Source organism: Ambystoma mexicanum, chromosome 8, assembly GCF_040938575.1.
Source record: "Ambystoma mexicanum isolate Mex_15411 chromosome 8, UKY_AmexF1_1, whole genome shotgun sequence".
In the NCBI taxonomy this organism is placed as follows: Eukaryota; Metazoa; Chordata; class Amphibia; order Caudata; family Ambystomatidae; genus Ambystoma; species Ambystoma mexicanum.
Genome location: NC_090929.1, coordinates 435,854,015 through 435,881,174, shown reverse-complemented (window position 1 = coordinate 435,881,174; position 27,160 = coordinate 435,854,015). Strand labels below are relative to the sequence as shown.

Here is a 27,160-nt window from a genome sequence, read left to right as displayed (position 1 = left end):
GACTGCAGAGAGGTTCTTGCAAAGGCCAGGGCGTCCTCAACTCTTAAATGCTACGGACACAAATGGAAGAGGTTCTCTGTCTGGTGCCAGGCACAGAAGATTAACCCTCTGCGGATTACGGCTCCCCAAGTACTGCCGTACCTACTGACGCTGGCCAAAGCTGGACTGGCGCACGCGTCCATCAAGATTCATCTTGCTGCGATCTCCCGATACACAAGAAACACGGGGCGGACGTCTTTGTGGTCTCATCGTCTGGTGAAAGAGTTCATGAAGGGACTGTTCAGATCGTTCCCGCCGGTGAAGGCTCCGGCCCCGGCGTGGGAGCTCAACGTGGTGCTGACCAAGCTCATGGGACCTCCGTTCGAGCCTATGCACTCGGCTCCGTTGAAGTTCTTGTCGTGGAAAACAGCGTTTCTTGTGGCCGTCACCTCCGCACGACGGGTGGGAGAGATCCAGGCCCTTTCCTGCAAGGCCCCGTACTTGACTTTTCACGACACGAGGGTAGTGCTCAGGACGCACCCCTCCTTCATGCCCAAGGTGCCGTCGGACTTCCACCTCAACGAACCCTTGGTGTTGCCTGTTTTCTTCCCGTCGCCTTCGTCGCCGGCTGAAAGGACTTTGCACTCGCTGGATGTGGCTAGAGCGCTGAAGTTCTACGTGGACCGCACGAAGGGTTTTCGGAAGACGTCGCAACTCTTTGTGAACTTTGGACCTGTCAATCAGGGGAAGGCTCTCTCGAAGGCTTCCATTTCCAGATGGGTCTCCGGCTGTATCATGTACTGTCATCGGTTGGCAAACCGACCCCTGCCTGGCCGTCCGAGAGCCCATTCCACCAGAGCGATCGCAGCTACCACGGCGTTCCTATCTGGTGTGCCCTTGCTGGACATCTGCAGGGCTGCTACGGGGAGGTCGACGCACACCTTCACGAAATTCTACTGCGTCGATCGGGATTCCAGGGAGGAGTCCAGGGTCGGCCAAGCAGTGCTGCGCAACCTGTTCGCCTAAGGTGAGCATGGTGAGGAGGTGTAAGATTTGCTTAATGTTGTTTGATGTGATGCTTGTGATGCTTAATGTTGAGCCTTTGCCACCTCCCGTGGTTGTGCATGTGTGTACTGCTATGTATTCTTTATTCATGAGCATGTGAATCCATGCCAGACCCCATGCTGGAGAAGGAACAAGTTACTTACCTGTAACTGTTGTTCTCCAGCATGGGTCTGGCATGGATTCACATGCGAACCCTCCCACCTACCCCTCTGCGGCTCTTCACTTGGTCATACTGCCACTTCACGTGCTACCAAATCTGAAGATGGCTGCCAGAGGCGGGGCTTAGGTAGAGGGCAGTCATTGGCTGTGGTCAGTATGACGCAGAGATCAGTGATTGGTTACTACTACGAAAGACAGATCAGAAACGAAACTGATACTGGTTTTTTCTTTACCGAGGATTCCCAGCCTGACGACGGGGAATATTCATGAGCATGTGAATCCATGCCAGACCCATGCTGGAGAACAACAGTTACAGGTAAGTAACTTGTTCCTTCAAGATGGTTACTCTCGCTCAAGCCCTCCAGGACGCTTATTTTCATGTGCTGATACATCCAAAGCACAAGAAGTACCTGAGGTTTGCGGTTGGCGACGCGCACTTTGTTTCGGCTCCTGCCGTTCGGATTGACCTCCGTCCCAAGGGTCTTCACCAAGCTCATGGTAGTGGTGGCAGCGCAACTCAGGAAAGGGGGGATTCAAGTCTACCCCTACCTGGACGATTGGTTGATCAGGGCGCGCTCTCCTGAGCAAGTCCTGGATCATCTGTCAGTCACCTGCCACTCCCTCCACAAGCTGGGCTTCTCCCTCAACTTGAAGTCCCATTTGACACCAACTCAGAGGCTCCAGTACATCGGAGCAGTGCTCGACGCGTCCCTGGTGCAGTGTTTTCCTCCCCAGGTGAGGGCTCATCACATTCAGCAGATGGTGCACACGTTTCAGCTTGCCCAGAGTCTCCCAGCGTTCGAGTTCTTGAGATTGCTCTGCCTCATGGCATCCTGCATTCTTCTGGTGCCAGAGGCCAGGTTGCGGATGAGATCTTTGCAATGGGCACTCAAGCTCCAGTGGTCTCAGTCCTCTGGCAGGATGTCGGACCCTGTTCAGGTGCCGTCCTCGGTCGCCCAGGACCTTCTGTGGTGGGCCGTCAAAGACAATCTGATGAAGGGGGCGCCATTTTGGCTACCCTGGCCGGAGGTGACGATCGTGACGGACGCATCCCTCATGGGTTGGGGAGCTCATGCCAACGAGTTGACAGTCAGCAGTCGTTGGTCTACGTCGGAGTCCAGACTCCATATCAATCTGCTGGAGCTGAGGGCCGTCAGGCTAGCCCTGAAGGCTTTTCTGCCGACTGTGCGAGGGAAGAATGTCCTGATCCTGACGGACAACACGGTGGCCTGCACTATCTGAACAAAAAGGAGGGGCTGAGGGTCACTTCCTCTGTGCAGGGAGGTGATGCAGCTCTGGTTCTGGGCAATCCAGCAGGAAGTTTCGATCTCGGCAGTTCATCTGGCCGGAGACGAAAACGGAGTGCGATCTCTCACGAGTGGGAGTTGGCTCAGGAGATTCTCCTGGAGATCCTTGCCCTTTGTGGGACCCCTCAAGTGGATCTCTTCGCCTCCAGTGTCAACCGGAAGTGCGTTAGGTTCTGCTTGTGGGAATTTCCTCCAAAAGGAGCCTTAGGAGACGCGTTCGTGGTGCAGTGGTCATTCCCACTGCTGTACGTGTTTCCTCCAGTCCCCGTCATCCCGCAAGTACTGCGGAGGTTACGGAGGTTCGGTTCCCGGATGATCCTCATTGCTCCGGCGTGGGCCCGGAGTACGTGGTTCTCGGACCTTCTCGACTTGTCCATCTGTCCTCCACGTCATCTTCCCTATCGAGACGATCTGCTCTCACGGGAGGGGGGGGGGGGTCAGGTTCTCCATCCAGAGGTCAGATCCCTCAACCTTCACACTTGGTTTCTGAAAGGTTGAGGTTTAAGGATTGGGACCTCCCTGAAGACGTGATGGAGGTGTTGCTCTTGGCCAGACGGCCAGCAACAAAGTCCCTGTACCGTTGCCGTTGGCGTAAATTCTGCGACTGGTGCAGGGTTAAGAATGTGGATCCTTTTGCATGTGACATTCCCATGCTTCTGTCTTTTTTGCTTTCTTTGGCCCACAGGGGCCTTCAAGTGGGTACCATTAAAGGTTACCTGGCGGCGCTGTCCCTATTTAAGTGCTCGTCTGAAGAGTGTTCCTATTTTAAAATTCCTTTAATTTCTCAGTTTCTGAAAGGGCTCACTGATGTGTTTCCTCTGTCACCTTTCCAGGTGCCCGGTTTGGATTTGAACCTTGTTCTCAAGTTTCTGATGGGTGCTCCTTTTGAGCCTTTGCATTCATGCCCTTTGAGACTGTTAACTCTTAAAACTGTATTTTTGGTTGCGGTCACTTCCGCTCGCAGAGTGAGTGAGTTACATCACTTTCAGTTCAGCCACCCTTCACTGTGTTTCATAAGGACTGGGTTGTCCTTAGAGTTCGTCCTTCCTTTCTTCCGAAGTGGTGTCGGAATTTCATTTAGGCCAGAAGGTTGTTCTTCCGGCGTTTTATCCTCCTCCACATCCTGGTAAGGAAGAGGAGAGGCTCCATAGGCTTGATCCTAGGAGAGCATTAAGCTTTTATATTTCATGCATGTCCGGGTCAGAGTGGGCGATCAACTCTTCATTGATTACGCTGGAAAGCGTTTGGGACAAGCTGTGACAAAACAGACTGTCTTGCTGGATTATTCTGGCTATTTCTGAGTGTTACCGCTTCGCGGGTAAGGACCCACCGGTCGGATTGCGGGCCCTTTCTACCAGGGGTATGGCTGCCTCTATTGCCCTACAGAGGGGTGTTCCTATTCGTAACATCTGTGATGCAGCCACCTGGGCTTCTGTACATACTTTTGTACGTCACTACTCCCTTGATTCCATCCGTGGGCTGGATCTGGCCTTTGGCAAGGCGGTCCTTTGCTCCGCAATTTGATTGGGCATTCTAAATTTCTGTAGTCTAAATTCTTTTCCCACCTCCTTGCATTGTTACTGCTTTGGGAGTCTGTCATAGATATGGAATACGTCGGAGGACCCAATCCCCTCGAAGAACAAGTTACTCTCTTACCTGGTAACGTTCTTTCGATGGGATGGTCCGATGACGTATTCCATATCGCTCCCTCCCTGCCTTCCCCGCTACAGAATTTCTTAGGCGATTGCAGCTTACGTTTCCGCGAGGCTTTGTGTGGTCAGACTGGCAGAAGACTGGTGCCACACGTTCTGGGAAAAAAGTACAACTGAGGTTATGGGAGTCGTGCCTCCTACTTATAACATCTGGTGACGTCGGCCGTCGGAGGAGGTCTTGAGGACGGCGTAACAATGTCATCGACGCAGACGCCGAAAGATTTTCCGAAGCAGCACAGCTGTGGTGATTACTGTCATAGAAATGGAATACATCGTCGGACCATCCCATCGAAAGAACATTACCGGGTAAGAGAGTAACTTGTTCTTCTGGTGGCAATCACATCAGCCAGAAGGGTCGGTAAGCTGCAGGCCCTGTCATGCAGGCCTGCCTTTCTCCATTTCTTTAAGGAGAAGTTGTCCTTGAAAGTGCGACCTGGGTTTCTGCCTAAGGTCGTGTCTGATTGTCTGATCTCCAGGCTATAGACTTAACTGTGCTCTACCCTCCTCCTCACCCTTCCAAAGAAGAGGAGAGGTTCCACAGGTTGGACCCTAAAAGGGCCCTTAGTTTTTATGTGGCGAGAACATCAGAATTTAGAAAGGCTGATCAGTTGTTTGTCGCTTTTTCCCTGTCACGAAAGGGTTGGCTGTTACTAAACAATCTTCTGCTGGATAATGCTCTGTATGGCAGAGTGCTATCCGTACACAGGGAAGTAGCTGTCATCAGGCATTCACAAGAGTTGTAGTGGCATCCTCAGCACTGCAAAGTGGAGTGCCAGTTAAAGCTATATGCCGGGCAGCGACTTGGTCCTCATTGCACACTTTTACCAAGCATGGTTTGGATGTGCCACATGGGGCTGATGCTCGCTTTGGAAAAGCAGTGCTTCAGAACATTCTGGTATAGGGACTTTCATCCCACCATCAGTCCATGCACTGCTTTGGGAGTCTATCTGATGAGGAATCTGTAGGAGAAAAGCAATCCATTGATAGAGAAATCACTTACTGGTAACGTTCTTTCTATGGTTTCTTCTCCCGCAGATTCCTCATCACCCTCCCATCCAGACTGAAAGTGCCTGTATTACATGTTGACTGTCTGTTTATTGTGGGAAATGCAGATGTTTGTAATTGTTGGGCTTCTTGCCATTCAGAAGTATGATTCTCTTTACCTTCTAACTGTGTTGTTCCTCATCCAAAAAAAAGGAAAAGAAAACCTGTTTTGTTGTGCTCCACCTTTTTTTGTGACTGTTTGGCTTGTTGCCAGTCGTGTGACCTTCCTCCGCAGTGGCTGAGCTCGGGGGCAAAAGGTTGGTTAACTGAAGTTCGGGGGCCTAGTGACGCAGTATAGGTATGGCGACCGACTTCACGTCCACAGTCGATGACTGGTGTAGGAGTCAAGACGGATCGACGGAAGAGTCGCGTTGCACTATGCCCCTTGTCAAAGTTTTGCAAGCAGCTGATGGTGGAGGGGATATCTTTAACCTATAGCCCTCTCTGATGAGGAATCTGCGGGAGAAGAATCAATAGAAAGAAAATTACCGTTAAGTACTTTATCCTTTGTGCCTAAAGTTCCGTCAGCATTCCATCTCAGTGAACAGGTGTTGTTAGCTCTCTTATTCGGTTCCCCGGGATCTGTAGCAGAGCAAGGTTTATATTCCTTGGATGGTGTGCATGCTTTGAAGTACTACGTTGCCCGTATGAAGGCCTTCTCTAAGACTTCTCAACCCTTAGTGGCATTTGGTCTCGCTGTTGTAGGTAAGGCACTGTCAAATTGCCCCACTGCTATGTGGATTTCATCATGCATTTCATTCCGTCCTTAGCAGGCTGGCAGGCCTCTCCCAGGAAAGCCCAGAGCACATTCTACCAGAGCAGTGGCCACCACGACAGCGTTCCCGTCTGCGGTCCACCTGCTCAACATCTGCAGGGCAGCAATCTAGAAATCTGTTCACACGTTTGAGTTTTTACTGCGTCAACAGGGTTTCTGCGGCGGAGTCCTTCACAGCATGTTAATCTATGAAAGATCCAATGCTTAAGAAGGAACGTTACTTGCCAGAAACTCCTGTTTTCCAACATTGGTATCCGTCATAGATACACATGCGACACTCCCTCCTACCCCTTAAGCTCTTTTTGATTGTTTTAGGCTCATACTGGCCACACTATGTGCGCTTCCAAAATCTGATTATTGCTGCCATGGTTGGAGCTAAGCGGGGGTTTCCTTATTGGATAGGGGCAGTATGACTGAAAAAAAATTACTGTAAGATGGGGGCTCTTTCACCTAATGACCTCGAAGCGATCTGATCCTGCACTTTCTCAGTGCCCACTGAACATTCCGTGACACTTTGCATCCTTGTGGATCAGTCGCAACATTACATCCCACACCTCTGACTTTCCCTCCCTCATTCCGTCTGCATTTGTTTTTCATCTGTTTTTGCATCTAGCTGTGCTCTGTGACCACTGGGTTTCATCTGCCCTGCTGTCTTTGCATCTAGTTGTGCCCAGTGACCACTGTTTCATCTGCCCTGCTCCTGTTCTCCAACCCAGGCCTCCCTATCGCTGATACCAGCGCTTCTTCCAAGCAGACCCTTGCCGACATCCTCTTTGTCGTTCCTTCGCCAGACCTATGGACTCTTCATGTGGTCTCTGTGCGCTCTCCCTTACTCCTCCATCAATGGTGGCCTCCGGTAGGAGGCCCTCCTTGCTTCCTTCCATTCCTCTAAGGTCATCATTGTTTATCTCAATGGCACCGTCCAAGGCCCTCAGGCCTCCTCTTCTTTGAGGGACGGATCCTGCGCCTTATCAATTTCCTTTCCTCTCCCACTATCCCTACGGTCCCTACTGTCCCTTCTCTACTTTCTTCAGCTCCCTTGCCACCACCCACTGCCACTACTCTGGCAGCCTCTTCCTCCCCCTCGGCTACCTTGCCCTCTCCTCCTACCTCCTCTGCCCTCCCTCAGGCTCGTTCTACACCTCTACAGGGAGTACCTCTGATTTGTACCCTTCCCTGCAAGTCTTTCAAGGATGGCAACCTTCTCCACCTCGCCACTCTCAACTCTCACTAAGCTGTCAAACACTCCTCTGACATCTGCCGTCTCCTGGAAGAACTAGACCTTGATGTCCTTGGTCTCACTGAGATATGGTTCACGGCTAGCTCTGTCACAAGCTTTGACGTTCCTTCCTGATGGCTACAAGATACTTTCTGCGCCCAGACCCAACCGTTGCGGTCGGGGTGTAGCCTTGATCTTCCCGGAGTGGTTTCATGCCTCTATTATTCCTATGCAGACCTACTCCTCCTTTGAATTCCTGGTCTAAAGGCTTTCTCTCTCCCCTGGACACTTTCTCACTGTGGCTATCCATTGGCCACATGGTCAGATCTCCCCCCGTCCTCTCCGAGTGGGCGGACCTCGCTTCCTCCCTCCTGGCCTCTACCGCTCAACTCCTCCTTCTTGGAGACTTCCAACATCCACCTGGATGCTCCCTGTCCCTCCACAGGACTGTCTCGCGACCTCTGCAATTCTCTCTCTCTCTCTTCCCCCCCCACACCCTCCCCCTCAGGCCAAACCAACCATCCACCTTCTCAGTCATGTGACCCATGAAGCGTGTGTCAGTTGAGGCTTGCGCTGCATCGTTCTGTTCCCCTCCTGCTGAATCACACCCGTAACATCCCTTTCCAGCTCCACTCAGCTATCTCTGATACACTTGATTTTGGGCTTCATGCAAATCCTCATGAGAGGGGCAATTGCATCAAGAGTAACTCCTGGTACGACTCAGACCTCATCACCCTTAAACGCAAGTGTAGGGTGGCTGAGAGGAAATGGCTACAAAGGCAATACCAAATCTGTCCTCACTAAGAAGAGAGCACATATCCAAGCCTGCATTTCTGAGGCAGCTAACAATTCAGCCGAACTCTTTAAACTCTGCAAGGATTTTGCCAATTCTGCCGCAGTGTCTACCTCTCATGTCCCTTCCCAGGTCCTCTGTTTGTTTTAATATTTGTAGTGCGCACCAGACCCGGGGGTATCAGGGCGCAGAAAGGCAAAATGAATATTCTCAGCTTGGTTACATTGCTGTACATTAATATACAATAAGGAAAATGCAGAAAATAATAATAAAGAGGGCTTAATATACAATGAGGAATATACATAAACGTAAGGAGGGACATATATACAGTTGATTATATAATATATCCGGTGAGTACAGGTCATACGTACAGGGTGCAGGGTGGAATGTCAATGTGTCATGTGTAATCGGGGGCTAGGTACTGTCCTGTGAGGTAAACTGGAGAGAGACATGGTGGGCTTGGAATGTTAGATGCCATTTTCCTTGATCCACTGGATGTAATTGCGCTTGAAGTGAGGGTAGGGTTGGGTGGCTCTTAACGGAGAAGGGAGGGAGTTCCAGTGTTGTGCAGATTGTACTTGAAACCTGGTCCTCCGGTTTTAGAGCGTTTGAATCTAGGCATGTTCTAGTGAGTCGGTTGGAGGAATATCTGATGAATCTGTCAGTGAGGTAGCGTGGAGCAGAGTTGTTAAGGCATTTGTGTGTAAGTGATGCTACTTTTAGAGCAATTTTGTCTTTGGTCGAAAGCCAGTTATGAGCTCTTCTTAAGTCAGAGATATGCTCTTTTTTTGGAAAGCTCAATGCTGCTCTGAGCGTGTTATTTTGTAGGATCTGAATCTTGTTTGTGATGTATTTATAGGCTCCTAGGTAGAGGGCGTTACAGTAATCTAACTTAGATAAAATAAGGGCTCTGGCAAGGGTCGTACAGCTGTTGGAGGAGAGGAAGGGTTTAGCTGCTCTGATTAGTTTGCACGTGTAGGCTGTAGAAGAGGCCAGGGAGCTAACCTGTTTTTTAAAGGAAAGGGTGGAATCTAGATAAAAGCCTAGCGTTTTTACTTCGTTGGCTACCTCGATGGTGTTTCCGTCGATGGTGAAGCTGGAGTAAATGTGGCCTAACTTGTTAATGTTGGGGGTTGTGCCAAGGATGATGAGCTCAGTCTTGTCATCATTCTGGCATAGACCACGTGAGGCCATCCATGCCTGAATGATGAAGTACACCCTGTTCACCAAGGCCAAATCCTTGTCGTAATCTCCCGACAGCGGTATGAGGATCTGGGTATCATAGCATAGTAAGTGTAGGTGATACTCAGGCCGTCGAGGGTCAAAAAAGGGGCTTTGTGAAGATGTTGTACAGAGTGGGAGAGACACAGGATCCCTGAGGCACGCCACAGGTGATAGAGATCGGGTCGGCCCATGCAGATGTGGAAAAGACGCGCATGGTCCTGTTGCCGAGCAACGATTGTATCCAGCTAATGGCTTCCTGTGAGAAGTGGGCTGATGTCTGTTCATCCCTGGCCTCTTACTTCATCTCTAAAACCCAGGACATTCTTTCCACCCTCTCAGCCTCCCCTGCTTCTCTCTCCAGTCTCTCCTCTTCCTGCAGCTACCCCCCTCCCTTCTCTGCCTTCCCTCCTTTCTCCCCTGATGAGGTTTCTAGACAAGTACCATCTATGAAAACCTCATTAAAAACAGGTTCTTCCCTGTTCTTCCAAAACCATCAAGGACCACATTGACACCATCTCTCCAGCCCTGGCAGACTTCTGCAACCACTCTTTCGCCTCTGGACCTTCCCCTCCCCCTGAAGTACTCTCTTGTGAACCTTCTTCTCAAGAAACCAGTGGTCGAAGTGAGCGGGAGCGGTGCTCCTGTACTTTTATAAATTTCGTTTAACAGCTCCTATACTTTTATTTTAATAAGAAACCATTCCGGAATGGTTTCGTTTTGAAATAAAAGTGTAGGAAGAAGTTAAAACTTGCACTTTCAGTGCACTGCACTGAACGTTCCCTTAAACAGCAGGTGAAGTGTCTGGGTGTGTATATTGTGTGTGGGAGGTGGCGTGGTGATGGGGTTTGTGGGGAGCGAGGGCAGGCAAGCAGGGAACATAGCTCCACTACTTCTTTTCATACACTTCGACCACTGTAAGAAACCCTCAGCCGACCCCTCCCTTCCGGCTAACTATCCCCGATCTCTATCACTCCTTTCCTGGGCAAACTCCTGGAAAGGCTGGCCATCTCCCAGCTTAATCTTCACACTGAATCTGTTGGTTGTCTCCATGACCATCAGTCTGGCTTCAGAGCAGCCAGAAGTACGGAAACTGCTCTCCTGAACATCCATTAAGACCTCCTCTCTAACCTCAATTCTGTCCTCCTCCTGCCTTTGACACAGTCAACCATGCCATCCTGCTCAACCGGCTCAGTGATAAACCTGGGTATCACTGATCGGGCTCTGGCCTGGCTGACTTCTTTCTTCTCTGACCGACCCTCCCAGGTCCAACTTGGGTCCTTCCTCTCATCTATCTCTCTCTCCACCTGTGGTGTTCCCCAGGGGTCTAACCTTTCTCCCTGGTTGTTCAACCAATACCTGGCACTGCTCGCCAACCGCATTGCCGCTCTCTGTTCCACCTTCCAGTGCTATGTGGATTACACCCAGCTCATTTTCAGGCTACCCTCTGCCGCCTCTTCTCCTTCTCTCATCCCGGATTGTCTGACTGCAATCCAGGAGTGGTGCGCCGCCAATGATCTCTGCTTGAATGCAAGCCAGACGGAGATCCTCCTCATCGGCACACCTGCACCCCTCTTTCCTGCCACACTCTGGCTGGCTTCCCTTGGCCTTCCTCCTGCTCCCACCTCTGAGGCTAAGAACCTCTTGGTTATCTTTGACTCCTCGCACTCCTTTGCTGCTCATATTTCCAACGTCTCTAAGAAGTCAAACTAGCAGCTGCACCTCCTCAGATGTATTCTTCCTTTCCTATCCCCCCTCACTGTATCTAGAGTTCTCTCTAGGCTTGACTACTGTAACAGCCTCTCTTTAAATCTCCCTGCCTCAACTCATCCAGAACAGGACTGCGAGACTGGTCCTTGGCCTCAAGCCGAATATTGGCTCCTTTTGGCTGTAAGGATCAAGTTCAAGACGCTTTGCATTGTCCACAAGGCCTTCAAAATATCTCCAGCTTTCTCTTCTGAAGTATCTTCCTACTCGAGCCCTTCACTCTTCCACCTCCAACTCCTTGAGCGTCAGTCACTTTACCCAGCAACGATTTGGGGGCAGAGCTTGCTCTTCGGCTGACGCATCCCTCTGGAACAGACTCCCTGCCTCTCTGAAACTTGAGCAGAACCATCTCCGTTTCCGAAAGCAGCTTTTAACTTTCCTCTTTGCTTTGCCTCTCTTTTCCACTACCTTGCTGATCTCCTGTCTGATACTGCACTGGTTACCTGGCTAACCTCAACCACGGGCACAGGCTCCTGCCCGCCCAGTTGCAGACCTGCACTGCACCCTGGCAACCCTGCACTTGGGGCTGTATCTGCAACCCTACAACTGCCCCCCCCTACTTGCACTTTATCACCTGTTTATTTGCACTTAACGCTGCACTGCCACCTGCTGGCCGCACTTCCTTTTTTCGATGTCTGATCATGTCTTGCACTTGCTCCTCCTCACCTTCCCCTGGCACTTCTCCCCTTCCCTCGCCCCTGTACTTGCGCAATCTCAATGTCACTGGGCCTAGTAAGATCGTTGTCTTGTTCCCCCTTGTTCCAGCCCTTGCCTCGCCTTGAAACATTGTGCATAGGTGCGCTATAAATAAAATATACAATATCAAAAATCATATCATAGCACTCAAAGTAACTGAAGTTTACAGTTAAAAAAATAAACTGCTCTGTTACCGAGGATTCCCAGCATGTGAATCTATGAGAGAACAGGAGTTACAGGTAAGTAACTTATTCGTTATACAACCCCAATATCACCTGAAGTCTCGTTTTATTATTCTGCTAGACTACCTTGATTGAGTTTGACCATAGGGTGACCTTACAGTAACCTTTCATAGAGCTGGTTCTGAAAATCCATCTTAAAAGTGTTCAATAGTACAGAGTTTTGCATTTCTGAACTACATTTCTCTGGGTTTACCGTTTGTAACCTGCATAATTTCCAGGGTTTATTGGGTGACCAACATCATGCTTGGCAGTGATGTACAGTATCCATGTCATGTTTTTTTGTGATGTACATTACTCCTGGGGTATCAATATGTGGCCTACACCATCTTATATTTGTGATCAATATCACTGTAGGTGTTTGTGAACTGCATTGTTTTTGGTGTTTGTGAACTGCATTGTTTTTGGTGTTTGTGTTCTGCATCACTCCAAAAGATATTGTTAGTGCTCTGCATCATACCCAAATGCTGTGTTTGTGACTGGGGTGTCTGCCGTCATTTCTTAATAGTGCCGTGGTCGCCACACCAATATGAGTTGGCAGAATGGGCCTTTCGGAAATGGAAGCATCACCAGTTCACCTCGTTGCGCGATCAACTTTGGGGAAATGCAGTGTACCTGAAGGAGGCCAATGCAATCGGTGTGGAATTAAAGAAGAAGGTGAGCAGTCAACTGTAGAACACCACTTGGATGTGGGTTCGTTGTGAACGTCGTATTTGTGCACCAAAGTGAGGATGCGCAAAGATCCCCTTTCCAAAATGGATTTGTAAATTCCCAGCACCATCTACTGGCATTTAGACTTGGTGTACAGGGATTTTCTAGCGCTGAAGTAAGAGGCATCACAGTGGCAGCTGTCGGTTCTTGGTCTAAGAGCAGGAATGTCAGAGCCCCTTTATCTGCCTGAGATAACACTCCATGGGCCTCATTCCATTGGTAGAGCCGCCAGGATACCAGCAAATGTGGCTATTTTCCGGCACCCAGTCCAGCGGCCTTGCCACTGGATTATGGGTGCCGGCGGAGCTGTTACCCATTCATGGAGTGCAATAGGACTCCATGAGGGGATTTGCTGTCGTTACTGCCACCTGCAATGCCGGTGGCGGTAACGAGGGCTTTTTTGGCTGGTAGGGCGCCTGGCTTACCATTAGCATTTAGCTGGAGATAACCCATGAGCCCTACCGGCACTCCTGTAGTAGGGCGGTCCGTTAAAGTGCTGGTATCCTCGGATACTGGTACTTATTTACCAGACCGCCGACTCAGAATGAGCCCCCATTTTCAGTCACCCTATACCTTATGCCATGGTCCTCTCAGTACATTCCTTGAACCTGAATATTTAATCCTGAGACATTGAATGCATTTTGGTCTTGCCTTTGCAGGTTCAGTTTCAGTTTGTACTCTTGACGGACACACTCTATTCCCCTCTACCCCCCGAACTGATGCCACCCGAGCCTGACAAAGTTTGGGATGACCATGCTTTTCCTCGTACTGTCGTTGCCGTGGAAGTCCAGGACTTGAAAAATGGTGCCACACATTATTGGTCTCTGGAGAAGCTAAGGTAAGGTCCCTGGAGATTTTCAAGAGTGAATTTATGTTTTTGTATTAAATCTGCTATTTTATATCTTGATAATGATCAGGAGGGGTTATTAAGTAAAAAGTCTATCAAATCCCTTAGATTCCTCATCATATATATATTTCTGGAGCTTGTGGATCTGCTTAGATCACATGCTCTGCATAGTCCGACATCTAGTGCAAGTCGCAGATAATTACAATATTTGTTTTCGAAACTCAACCGGACATGGACAGGGCATGATTAGTAATACTATCCCTTGTGTGATGTGTACTGTACCCTTGGTCCTTCATGTGTTGAGGTCCCTCAAATTGTTTTTTTCCGCCATTGAAATTGGTCGCAAATGCAGAGTTCTCTTCTAGGCTGATGCCTTTGATTTCCTAAAGTTATATTGGTAGATTTTCTTCCTTTCCTTTATTGTTCACCTTGCCGCATGACTGCTCATCCACTCCACGGCTCCTGGCGAACACCCACAGCGAGGCGACTGATCGATCAATGCCCAGACGGCCTTAGAGGCCTCGGCCCAGTACAGTAGGGAGAGAAGGGGAAGGTTCTCTATATTGACTCCTTATAGAGAATGTTTATCCTATTGCCCCTTTCTTCTCTTTTTGCCCAACTGCCCTGTTTATTCATAGTGGACAAAACTCCATTTAAATTTTGTCCCTCCTGCTTTCGTAAATTTCTGTGGAAACACACGCACTGCGCGTGCAACCATTGTCTCACGAGGGATCACGCAGAAAAGCACTTTACATCTTGTTCGCTTTTCCGGCCGAAAACCCTAAAAGATGACAGACAAAACGCTGGGCCGTTCACGCTATGCAGGCCGAGGCTTCCATAGACGCGACAGAAGACTCCAGTGAGGGCAGTTATGGAGTCATGAGTGACGCTGAGGGTGATTGTGATCTGCCCGGACCCCAAGTGCAGACCCCCGACCCCGAGAAGCAGGCCGGTGGTCTTGTGATGGAGACGACACCCGGCGGCCATGGCATACAAGCATAAACACGCTGAAGACCACGGCCGACACTCCAAGACATCGTCGAGGCCCATGCGGTGACTGGGGATAAAGCCTCAGGTGCTTCACTGTCCTCTGTGCCATCGTGCACGCTTTTGCCTATTGACAGCTGCCGAAAACCAAAAGAAAAGGTCGGTTCAGACACCGCATATAAAAAGTCCCTCCTTTTGTGTGCTGAAAAACAGGTGTCGAAAGACATCTCGCCGTCTCCCAAGAAAGCGCTGAAAATACAAGCTCCTCTCTTCTAATCTCAAGGTCACCGAAAAAACACAAAATGTCGACGCCATTAACTCCTGAGGCCAAGCAGACAGTCTTCACTCCCTTAGGCACGCTGTGTGGGGCTATGCGTCATAAAGACACCCTTCCCACAAAAACCACCCCTACGAAAGATGTTACCCATTCCCAGGGCCCTATTATCTCGGGCTTCCCACCAGAATGTCGGTTTACACCACAACAAATTAATATGATCTTAAAGCTAATGTCTTGTTTCGTGGACTTTATGGACAGGCACCCTGATCAGTTAACCGTACTCAAACATGCCTTGCAGCGAGGGGCATCAGCAGAGCCACCCCCAGCCACGAATTCCCACCTTGAGTCACAGCCCAGCACCGCTGCTCTGGGCACTCCGGCATTGGCACCCCAAGACAAGTCTCAATATCAGGACGCATATTATGACCAAGCAGGTTCTTGGGAGATCTCTATAGCCAGGATCAAGATTAGTACTATGATGATGACATTTATGTAGTACAATCGCCCGACCATTAGGACCAGACAGTTGCAGACTCGCCAGTTGACAACCAGCTACAGTATAACGAATTGTTACTGAAGGTGGCACAACATTTCAACATTGAAACTGAGGAGACACAAGCCGATAAGGACTTTGTGGAAAAAATCCTGGGGGACAAAAAGGCAGCCACGCAATTCATACCTCTCTTACAATCAATACCGAGACTTATTTAACCATCCCCCTTAACGCCTAGTCTTACAAGACTGGTCAACCCAAGAATAGAAAAGTTGTTCAGGCCTGCACCCACTGACCCCCCTGTACATTAGGGGCCAGCTCAAACCGGATTCTCTGGTAGTTACAACCACCAAAAAGAGGGCAGGCACTCCCCTGGCGTCGGCAGAAGCAACGCCAGACAAGGAGAGAAAAATTATGTATACATTTGGGAGAAAGGTAGCTTCCTCTGCAGCGTACCAAACAAGAATTGCAAACAATACAACCTTGTTAGCTAGTTACGGCTGCCACAAGTGGGACGAGTTTGAACAACAACTACTGGCCGGCCCAGAACCATTGAAGGCCCAACTTCTTAAAACTGTTTCAGAAGGCAAAACAGCCTCAAGCTGCATCCTGAAAAACAGCCTTGATGCGTCCCGCCACATCATAGCTGAAGGGACCCTGATTAAGCAGCATGCCTGGCTTACGTAGTGTGGGTTTAAGCTAGAGACCCAAGCAACCCTCCTGAACATGCCAATTGAGCCGAGCGTCATATTCGGTAAGGCTGTGGAGAGCGCCCTAAAGGGTGCCAAGCACGAGTATGACACGCTTAAGTCGCTTGGGCAGCTGACTAACAGACTTTTTTCCCAACGGGGTTCCCCAAACTTGAAGAGATTTTGGGGCCAGAGTGTACAACGCTCCTTAGGCTTCTCTCAGGGAGAACAGTCCTCGTCCTGGGACCCAGGTCTCAAAGCCAAGGTTCCTCATCTAGCTTTTAAAGGGGGAATAAAAGAGACAGAGGTAGAGGCAGACCTTACCCGGGAGAGGCTCGACCCCTCCCAAAAAATGACTCTGTTTCAGGTCCCCTCCCATGCCACTCCAATAGGAGGCCGAAATCACTCAATTCACCCACGCATGGGAGGGGATAACATTGGACAAATGGGTGGTGTCCACCGTGGCAGGGGGGTACTTCATCAAGTTGCTTCAGAAACCACTTCACCGCCCGCCAAGACAAAAGAAACAGCAGACAAATCAGCCATACTGCTAGAGGCGATAAAGGCGCTGCTGGAAAAGGACGCAATAGAAATCATCCCTGCGAACCAGGTAAACAGAGGCATCTAGTCAAGGTACTTCCTTGTGCAAAAAAATACCTTACCATACGGCCAGTACTAGATCTGCGCCCCGCAAACAAGTAGGTCATACCACAAAAGTGTCATGGCCACAGGCCCCAGAACACAAAAACCACACCATCTAGTGATGGGAGAAATGGGTCACTTGAGTCACTTATGTCCCTTTGGGACTCATAAACACAGGGGCCCTGGCTGGACTCCGTTTGAACCCAGCGGGCCCCCTAGTTAACAATTTACCAGCTACTGTAATGCTGCAGCTTCGTTCCTCATTCCCTTCGGCTGCCGCCTCGAGCTCTGCAGCTTCTGCCGGGCCGGCAACATCACCTGCAAGGGAAGAAAACAAAAGAGCAAACATCAAAAGTGGAACGACTAGCAATACAAGACAACAAACTTTACAATACAACAAAAACTGACGAGGAAAGACAAAGGCAAACAGGAACACTTACCTGAAGTATAGTGCCTTAGTCGCAGCAGGACTGGACTACCACGTGCAAGGGACCAGTGACGGAACTCAGTCCAGATCATACAAGCCCCCCTGCCAGAAGCAGCAGGACGGAGTGCTCGCCAAAAAGAATCAACAGGTGAGCTTTCCAGGGACAGTGTATGTTAGGCAGAAACCTGTGCGGTTCCCTTAGGGACCACTGCAAAAAGTTTAAGACTACAGGTGTTAACAGTAAACCCAATTGGTAGCAGTCTGCACCATCCAGATTTACCTGGTAGCTGTTGCTGAGCAGTCAGACTTCTCTCAAGAAGAGTTAGGCAGTATATAGAGTATACACAATAGGGCTAACAATACATTAGTACAAGCAAACACTGACCAGAGCTTTGGTATAAAAGTATATAATTATTTATTTAAAAACACACTTGTAAAAATACACTAGCACTAATATGTCAACCAAGTTCAAACACAGTAACTAGAAATATATACACCTCCCTAATTAATTATTTGACAAGTCTAGGTTAATACACCACTTATTTAGCAAAACAGAGGTGAGCGCGTAACCCTAGATGTCACTCCAATAATTATTTAAAAAGGGAGAGAAAAGGCAGAAATAGGAAAACACACAATACCAACACTTTTAAAGATCCACAGCAAGTCAAGAAAGGCAGGGTCTACTGTAGAGCAAAAAAATCATAGGCCAGGCCCACTCTTGGAGAGAGCAAGGCGGAATGTGCCCAAGATCACACAGTGGAAATGCACTAAAAGTCTTTGCAGGAAAGTCAAAAAGATGTCGGATCAAGATATATAAAGGTAATGTTAACAGGTCCGAGGTCACCCCAGGATAGAGAGTCAAGGATTTACGGGACACCTTGGACAGTCTGTTGCAAGGGAGACCAGGCGGGACACAATATCTGAAATGGTGAGAAAGCTCCAGCGGGGGCAGTTGTTCCTGGCAGCGGGTGCAAGTCGGTGCTTCGTCCGGGGGAAGAGAAGATCTCGACGTGGAGGAAAGCTGGAGATCGTTGCACTGCCAGGGAAGAAACCAGCCGCGGAGTTTCCCGGTTAAAAGGTATTACCCTTTTATTTGCGGTAGTGGTGAAGCGTGGATATCCGGCCGCCGGGATGCTTGGCACGGGCGATTCGACCACGAGAACTGGTTGGTCCCACCAGTTCAAAGGGAAGAAGACTCTCCTGGAAGAAGATCTTCTCTGTCGTCGGGAAGGTGGTGAGTTTCGTACAGCAGGGCTCCACCGGTGGTGTCATCGTTGTAGATGGCTCAGCTTCTCCCCTCTTTGGATTCTTTAGTTCCTGTGGCGACTTCTGAAGTTCCAGTCCCCAAAGCCCTGCTTTTATGCAGAAAACCCCCATTCATCAGCCTAGCTGTTAATCAAACATGCTAAGTGTTGAACCGGGCGGCTCACCACTGGGCCAATCACACAAGAGTGCGACTTGAGTTTCCAAGGCAACTCAGTCCAGGGTGCCTATTTCCCCCCTCCCACAGACCCTGTAGACCCAGACAGAGTGGCACCACTTTTGGAGGCTTCTGTGCAGAAGCCAGCCAAAAGTGGAATAAAGGGTTCGACTTGGGTTGGAGTTACAGAGGCGAACACAAACGCCATTTTAAAACCGAGTCCTGGCAAAAAGACCCAACCGGGGAATAAATATTAAATAAATAACCCGGCGGTATCTTTAACATTGCACGAAAAAAGTGGTGCGTTTAAAATGAATGGGAAAATCCCATAGGAAATATTCCGGTGGAATATTTTGCGTGGTAACCACTGCCACCAGCCAGAAACTCGACAAGGGGGGGCGGAACAGTTCCCCCTTGGAAAACAGACCCTGGGGCAATCGAATTACACCTACTAGTACTTCCACAATATGATGGTTTGTACTGGTTCTGTTCACAATTTAAGGCTAGTAAAGTCACTGGTGACTTTACATGCCCTGGGAGACAGTAGTCAGTCCCAGGGTATGGAGTCTATGTTTGGGGGTCACTATGACACCCCTGTGTTACTGCACTGAGGGTGCTGTGTAACACACTTACCAAAAACACATGAAGCCCTATGGAGTAAAAGACCCCATAGCCCATAAAACACATTACAAAGTCAAAGGACATTCTCAAATCATGCCTAAGAGTGGGAGAAAAGAGTCTCACTCTTAGCAGGAGAAAAAAAGAATCCCCAAAAATCCAGCAAAGTTGCTGGGGGACTCACCAGGTTTGGGAAATTGGCCTTTACAGAGAATTCTCCCTAACAGAGTATCCCACGGGTAGTACGGTTTGGAAGAAGGGGTCTGGAAGGGGATCAGACGCACAAGCTGGCATACTCACACCCCCTATTCTCCACGCAGGAGCAGTCCCGAGCAGCATCACCCATCACCACCAGTCACTACATAAGCGCAGAGGGTGAAGTCGGACCTGAGCGACCTCACCCCCCGGAGGGCTGCAACCGTGCCCCAACGCCTCCGCAGAGACCAGGTGAACATAACAAAAAGTTTCAAATGACCACTCTTCAGGAGGTGATTTCACTCCTGAAACGGGGGGACTACATGGCGACATTGGGCATGAAAGATGCATACTTTCATATTTCAATGCACCCTGCACACAGAAAATACCTGCGTTTCAAGATGGCGGGAGTACACTACCAGTTCAAAGTACTCCCATTCGGTATCGCCTCAGCACCAAGTGTGTTCACCATCTAGTGCTTGTTTCGCTAATCCTCGTTCAGGCTCTTCGCTGGTGGTCCAAGGACAACCTGTTCAAACGAAAGCCCTTTCGCGCTCCACTAGCCTAAGCGATCCTAACTACAGACGCCTCACTCGCCAGTTGGGGGGCACACCTACCTTCATCACACAGCCCACGGACAGTGGACCCTCGCTACTGCCTAAAGACATATTAACTTCCTGGAGCTCTTGGCAGTCCTCAAGGCTCTTCAAGCTTTTCAGAAACCTCTCCAGGGTCTGACAGTGCAGGTCCTCACAGACCGAACCATGGCCAGGTTCTAGTTGAACAAACAGGGAAGCACACAATCTCTAAGTCTGTCCAGACTATCCCAGAAGATATGGAGGTGGGCACTCAAGCAGAACATGTTTCGAACATCCCAACATGTTCCAGGGGAACTCAATTCTCTGGCAGACACTTTGAGCAGACACCCTCTACCAGAAGAACAGGAGTGGGAACTCGACAGATATCCTAGACAAAATATTCTCACTATGGGGTCACCCCCCACTAGACTTGTTCGCTACAAAGCTAAATGCTCAATGCCCAGACTTCGCGTTAAGGTTTCCCCATCCATGGTCCAAGTGGAACGCCCTGTGGATCAACTGGTCAGGGAAATCTGCTTACACTTTTCCTCTGACACCACTCCTGAGCAGGATAGTGCACAAGATGCATCAAGAACAAGTAACCCTAATTGTGGTTGCTCCTATGTGTACGAAATAGCCTTGGTTTCCACATCTGCTCAAACTTGCGATGTGCGACCTGATTAAGCTCCCGTGCCCGTACAACATGTTGACACAACACAAGGGGGCATCCCTCCATCCACGCCCACAATCAATGAACTTGGCAGCTTGGCTCCTGAAGTCATAGTTTGGCCACTTAACCTTCCACAAAGGTGTATGGATATCCTCAAGGAGGCATGAAAATCCAACACCTGACACTGTTATTTTAATAAGTGGAAGAGATTTGTGATATGGTGCACATCACAATCACTAAACCCATTAGAATGTTCTCCAGCTAACATTCTACATTACATGTTTAACTTACTAGACTCTGGCCTTGTATTCAATTCCTTAAAGGTGCACCTGGGAGCCCTATCGGCTTACACCACTTCACATAACAAGGTGCCATGGTGGAAAGTCCCTGTAATCAAGGCATTCATGGAATCGTGGGCGTCATTTTAGTGGGGGACCGGGGTGTTTGCCCCCCCCCCCCCAACTTTCATGGCACACTGGCACACCATTTTGTCCCCATTCATTTGACTGGGCAGCTTTTCTTCAGATGTTATGTCCCCCCCAACTTTTTCAGCAAAGTTACTCCACTGCATGGAAGGGGTCAAGAGGCTATACCCCCCCCCCCCCAATTTCCAACCCTCCCCTGTGTTGGGATCTTGATGTTGTGCTCTCCAAGCTCCTGGGGCCCGCTTTGAGCCTATGCACAAGGCCGGCCTAAAGCTTCTTGCCTATAAAACTGCATTCCTGGTAGCGGTCACCTCCATAAAACGAATCGGTGAGCTACAGGCTTTTCGGTACATGAACCCTTATACATCATACACAAGGACAAGGTTGTCCTCTAAACACATCCTAGGTTTTCACCTAAGTTCATTTCAAAGTTCCATGTAAACCAGTCTATTGAACTTCCCACCTTCTTTCAGAATCCTTCAAACTCAGCAGAAAGAAGCCTCCATACACATGATGTATGGTGGGCGGTCTTGTACTATGTCAAAAAAACAAAACTCCTAAGGAAAACTGACCAACTCTTTGTTTCTATAGCGCCTGGTAGAGAAGGCGATCACATATCAAAGGGCGCCTTCTCCAGATGGATAGTCATATGCATGTAACTCTGCTATTCCCTATCCAAAACGGTTCTACCTTTTACACCAAGGACACACTATAACAGAGGTACAGGGGCTACCTTAGCTTTCATTGCAAACGGCCCTCTAGACGCCATATGCAAAACGGCTACATGGAGTTCCATCCATACGTTCAAACAACATTACTGCATTGACTCCATTCTACAGCAATTTCACAGGTGGGACAAGTGGTCCTAAAACATCTTTTTGTATTTATTAAATTTTATATAGCGCTTTAAGCCAAAGCCGCTGTACCTTCTAACTTCCCACATCCTTCTCCAGATACTGCTTGCTAATCTATGCAGAGCATGTGATCTAAGCAGATCCACAAGCTCCAGAAGGGATACATTACTCACTGTTATCGTATTTCTGGTGCTTGTATCTGCTTTCTCATTTATACTGCAATTGATGGAGACTCCCAAATAGACAATTGAATCTACCGGGTCTAATTTCTGGTTGCACACGTGCCATCTAAACTTTGCTTTCTGCTTCCCCTGTTGTGTGCTTAGAATCATTACTTTGTTTTTTTTTTTAGCAATGATTCGAAGATCGTTGCTTTTAATATTGATTTCAAGTTGGTTAAGCCTCCCCTGTAATTCTACAGGTGTTTGGTCAATGATGACCAAATCGTCAGCGTATAGCATCCACGGTAGGGATTGTTCATTTTAGAGGAAAAGGCCTTCACCCCACTCTGGGTATCCCCTAAATCTGATAGATACAGATTAAACAATGCGGCTGCCAGACACCACCCCCCTTCAATCCCCTAAATGTGTTGATCTTTTTAGAGAATACACGATCATTAGTCTCACCTGTATAGAAGTAGATGTATACAGGGCCTTTATTGCCTCGACCAAGTCCCGAGGACAGTTCCAAGTTAGCAGTTTCTCCCACAACCTTTCCCTGCTGACATTGTCAAAAGCTTGTTCCGGATCAATGAAGGTCAAATAAATGTTGGTTTTGGTCTTAATCGGTCTTAACTTTAACAGGTTCAGCAGGAAAAGGTTGAGATTTGTGCCAAAGCCTTTGATAAACCCAGCCTCTCTAGGATCCAGGTGCCCAGTTTCCATTGCCCAAGCCATCAAATGGCGTAGCAGCACTGCTGCAAAGATCTTCCCTATTATATCCAAGAGGGCCACTGGGCGATAGTGTCTAGGATATTCCCTATCGCCCTACTTGAATACAGGGATAATTAAAGCAGTCTTCCATGAATTAGGAACCTTCCTTGATAAACAAACTTGACTGAAAAGTAATATACATAACTATGCCCAAACAATTGGATTTTGTTTCAATATAGTATTGGTAAGTACGTCCGGGCCCAGGGTTTGTGAGGAATTTATTTTCTTTATTGAATCCTCAATATCATTCTTTTGAAAGCTTATCTGCCAAATGTCTCGGGATTCACCCTCTTCTACAATTCCCCTAAATTCCAGTTGCGCAAATAGCAAGGTAAAATGAGCAATCCGTCTGTCTTTTGAGACCGGGATAGAGAAATTCTGGTTGTGTCATCTTTGTTATTAAGGAATGACCATAGATTACGCGTGTTATTTGTGCAAATGATTTTTAACATTTGTTTCCGCGTCTACTTGCAGTCTCTGGGCCTTAGATGATGACAACCAGTTTTATATTGCCATTTCCTTTTCTTCAATATTTGTCTCAAGTCCTTGGGCATTTGGTTTAACTTCCTTCAATCAGCTTGATACATTTTCCTTGCTGCTGCTAGTTCTTTGTTGTAGGTGTGCAGTCTTTTAAATTCGGGCCTTGAACTTTCTCTGCTATTTTTCCTGGAAATCCAGTAATACCCAACTCTATTCCAGACTCTATTTCATCAAAGGTAGGTTTTTTTTATAGTTAGATGTAATATGTGGCACGTCACTCAGTCTTATCAGTCTATTCCTCCCCTGCGAGACCTGCAAGGGCCTTATTCGCAGCCTATGGCTTTGTTGTTTTTGCTCCCACCTTCCTTACTGTTAGAAGACGATGATCACTAGTTTCCATTGGTGTAACAAAGTGTGATTCAATTAGGTTACTCGTATTCCAGGATACAAAGTAGTAATCCAGGTGCGCTTTTTGCTCGCCCCGGACCCAGGAAGGTCTTCCCGGGATATCACCCTTCGTTTAACTATTTAACATGATAAACCCCTGATCTCCTAATTCTCTAAGCCATACAGCTGCCTTATTTCGCATGGAGCATTTGGGGATAATTTTCCCCTGATCATCCAAACATTTTTTATTGAGATCCCCACAAATCACAATGTATGGTTCATTTAATTGAATATACACAACATCAATTAATGATATTACACTGTCAACGGAGCATTCCTCCCCAATCTTTGCAAGGATCGAATATAGATTAAATATTACTATTGGCTTTACATCACCCCCAATGCTTCTTTCCCCAATGAGAACCAACATTTGTACAAATGGATTAGGGTCTGTTACTTCGATCACAGATATCGCTTGACCCACTTTTACCAATGTCATTAAACCAGAGTAGGGTGAACCCACCAGTCCTTTCGTAGCAGGATTCAAATAGACTGTGAAACTATCACATAATGGCTTCGATCGAAGCCATGTCTCCTGGAAGCACAAAATGTCAGCTTTCCAAGCCCAGACTTTCCTTATTAAAAAGGTCGACAAATCCTTGTGTATTCCAAGAGCCGATTTGAAAGGAATTACATTCCACTTTCGACTGATGTTAATGGGAGCCATGTGCCGGCAAAAACCTGGCCAACCACAACTAATCTTGGTTTCTGATCTTTTGTTCACCTCTATTTTGTATCTCCACTACTTTCCTCTCTTGGCTATTAGAGCACCCAACTGTCACTTATATCTGAGCCAACATTCTCTCAGGGGTGATTGTGTGTCCGTTTCCCGTCATTATTCCTGTAGTATTTTGAGTTTGATCTCGTCCTGGCCTCCTTTTATTTTCTTCCAGGGCCTTGACTATTCCAACCTTCTGTGGAGTTTGCTTTGATTCAAGAGCGGGTTTCTTTGAGTTTGTCGAACTCTGTTCACTTATTTAAAACCCCAATGGAAATAAGTCCTCGGCTGCTTCTAACAAGGCTGATCTCAACAGCAGAGTGTAGATGCAAAATAAACCAATCTAAGCGACTCTCGTTAACAAATTGGACTGTTTGTATGTCAGCCGAGTCAATGTTTCTTAGTTTGGCAACGTAGTGCAGTAGTTTTAAAACATTTGCTGGGTTCAAAATCAGGCTTTCTTTTGACCGTAATAACCACTCTACTACTAGTGTGGTTCTTTGGAACTTTGCGTCTTGATTATTAATTGATGTTACTTTCTGTATGACTTCCAGCCGATCAAAGTTCACTTCTGTTGAATTTGTATCTGAAGGGTTTAATTTCCGCACAATTGCATGTCATTTTTCTTCTAAAGTTTGAAAATTGTTGTTCTTTGGCCAAAGTGGTTTCCTAGTCACCACCTGACTTGCTGTTCAGAGTTTATCAGGACATAGCTGATCATTAGGTTCAATTTCATGCTCAGAATTTTCAGAGAGATCCACAATTTCTGTTTGTTCAGTCTTAACCTCATCTAAGTACGCTGTTAAATCCAGGAGGGCTGTCAATCCAGGATCTTTCTCTTGCTCATCATGATGATTACATATTTGAATTTTAACTACAGGAGTTTGAGATTATTTTTGTTAGCGTCGCTTATTCTCACTTGCTCTGTTGTTTGGAGCATGGAATACTCTGCTTCCTGCAGCAGAGGGGTCTTCAAATTCTGCAATAATGCTTTCAATCCATTGGATTTAGGCTTGCTCACGAACTGCATGTGCTTTGTCTTTTTTTGTTGTTTCCCGTTTGTTTTTAAGATAGATTTGGCTTATTTGAATTTTCAAATATGGAAAATATTGACTTCATTGGGACGGTGTTAATAAATTCTTTTCTGATTTACCGCTGAATGTCCCATGCTCTTATTCTCTAAGAGCAGTGGCAGATTAGCACTTTGTTGTGTAGAATCGCTCCGCTGGCCTGGATTCTGTATTATCCCAGACCTTTAGATTACTAGGTCAGTCTGGGTACCCCCCCAGGGCAGCTTAGAGTTGACGACATATTATTCTGCAGCTGCATAGTGGCAGCAACTGAAAGGCAAGACTCTCAAAAGTTTCTATTTGTTTGAAAATCAAATCACTCTAGTGAAGCTTGACAAGTTGAGATGGATGAGGTTTGGCTATCCTGCAACGTTCTCGCCAATTCAGGAGGAGCTTAAAGTAGAGGGTCATTATGAAGGGTATTCCGAAAAATCCTATCTTCTTGTATCATAAAGTCTGTCATGATGCCTCTCTTAGTCTATTTCCAGGCCCATGCTTACTCCCAAGCTTTGAAAGGGATTCCTCGTTCTCTGACCTAGTCGGGGTCGACCGAATACTGTTGATTAACCTCTTTTGCTATTTCATTGGCAATTTTTCATTTCCACTATATCCAGCGATGGCCGCGCTACCTGAATGGCATGTTGCCCCTCCAAGTCTTTAGTGCCTGATTCGTGTTCAACAGAAATTATCAATTAATTTATAATTTGCGCCAGTTAATTTATTTGCCCAGATTCAGAAAAATCTTACGAAGCAACAAGTCCTTCAATGCCTTCATGAAAACCACAGTCATCATCCAGGCAGGAGTTCCTCTTTTGTGTCCTGATCTTCTTTTCTTTAAGTATTCCTAAGTGGTTCCCAGAAAACTTCTGCATGGTCCAAGGGAACTTCTCATTGTTACTTTCAATGGCCTCTATTGACCCTATTCTTGGAATTGTTTTTCCCCCATAATGATATTTCGAAGGGATTGTGTCCTCCGACGTATTCCTTATCTTGATAGATCATCTCCAGCTTGCTGGCCACAGAATTTTTTTTCAGTAGAGGGCGCTGCACGTCGACGTCCCTCGAGCCGATGTCCCTCGACAGCCTCCGTATCAGCGCTGACGTCATCATGCGTATAAATAGACTTGCGCAGCGTCTGTTGCTCAGTTCCGTTTTTCCACGCTTCATGGGCCTCGGAATCGCGTTGCTCAGTGCGTTAGTCAGGGCGCGGAGTCCCCTAGAGTCCCAGTCTGCCCAGGATTCTGAACTGTGAGGAGCTGCTGCTACACTTTGCTGTGTTGGCCCTTTAACTGGTTGACTCCACCTTAAATGGGTGTTGCAGGCACGAAGCGCCGCACGGAGTCCCGTAGAGTCCCAGTCTGCCCAGGATTCTGAACTGTGAGGAGCTGCTGCTACACTTTGCTGTGTTGGCCCTTTAACTGGTTGACTCCACCTTAAATAGGTGTTGCAGGCGTGAAGCGCCACGCGGAGTCCCGTAGAGTCCCAGTCTGCCCTGTCCGCCTGAGGACGGTGTACGGGCGGTGTGCGAACAAAAATGGTCATCAGTGGCAAAACGGGGGTGCCAGGCCCACAGACAAGACTGAAAACCCTATTTGAACGCCGTCAGTCGAAATTAACTAAAGATTTCGGCATTACCACAGCTTCTAAGACTGCCATTGAGGTAAGCGATATAAGTGCAGACACGGAGGTAACAAATGTTAAGGA

General features: G+C 48.0%; 1 protein-coding gene across 24 annotated transcripts in view; it reads left to right on the top strand.

The window, feature by feature from the left end:
- Positions 1–27,160, top strand: part of KIF1B (kinesin family member 1B) — a 2,119,562-nt gene that overhangs the window by 866,306 nt on the left and 1,226,096 nt on the right. For all 24 annotated transcript variants that reach the window (XM_069609972.1, XM_069609971.1, XM_069609973.1 and 21 more), the window contains 2 exons: positions 12,485–12,633; positions 13,347–13,525. In XM_069609972.1, the coding sequence (XP_069466073.1) occupies positions 12,485–12,633; positions 13,347–13,525 (328 nt within the window). The remainder of the gene's footprint in view (positions 1–12,484; positions 12,634–13,346; positions 13,526–27,160) is intronic.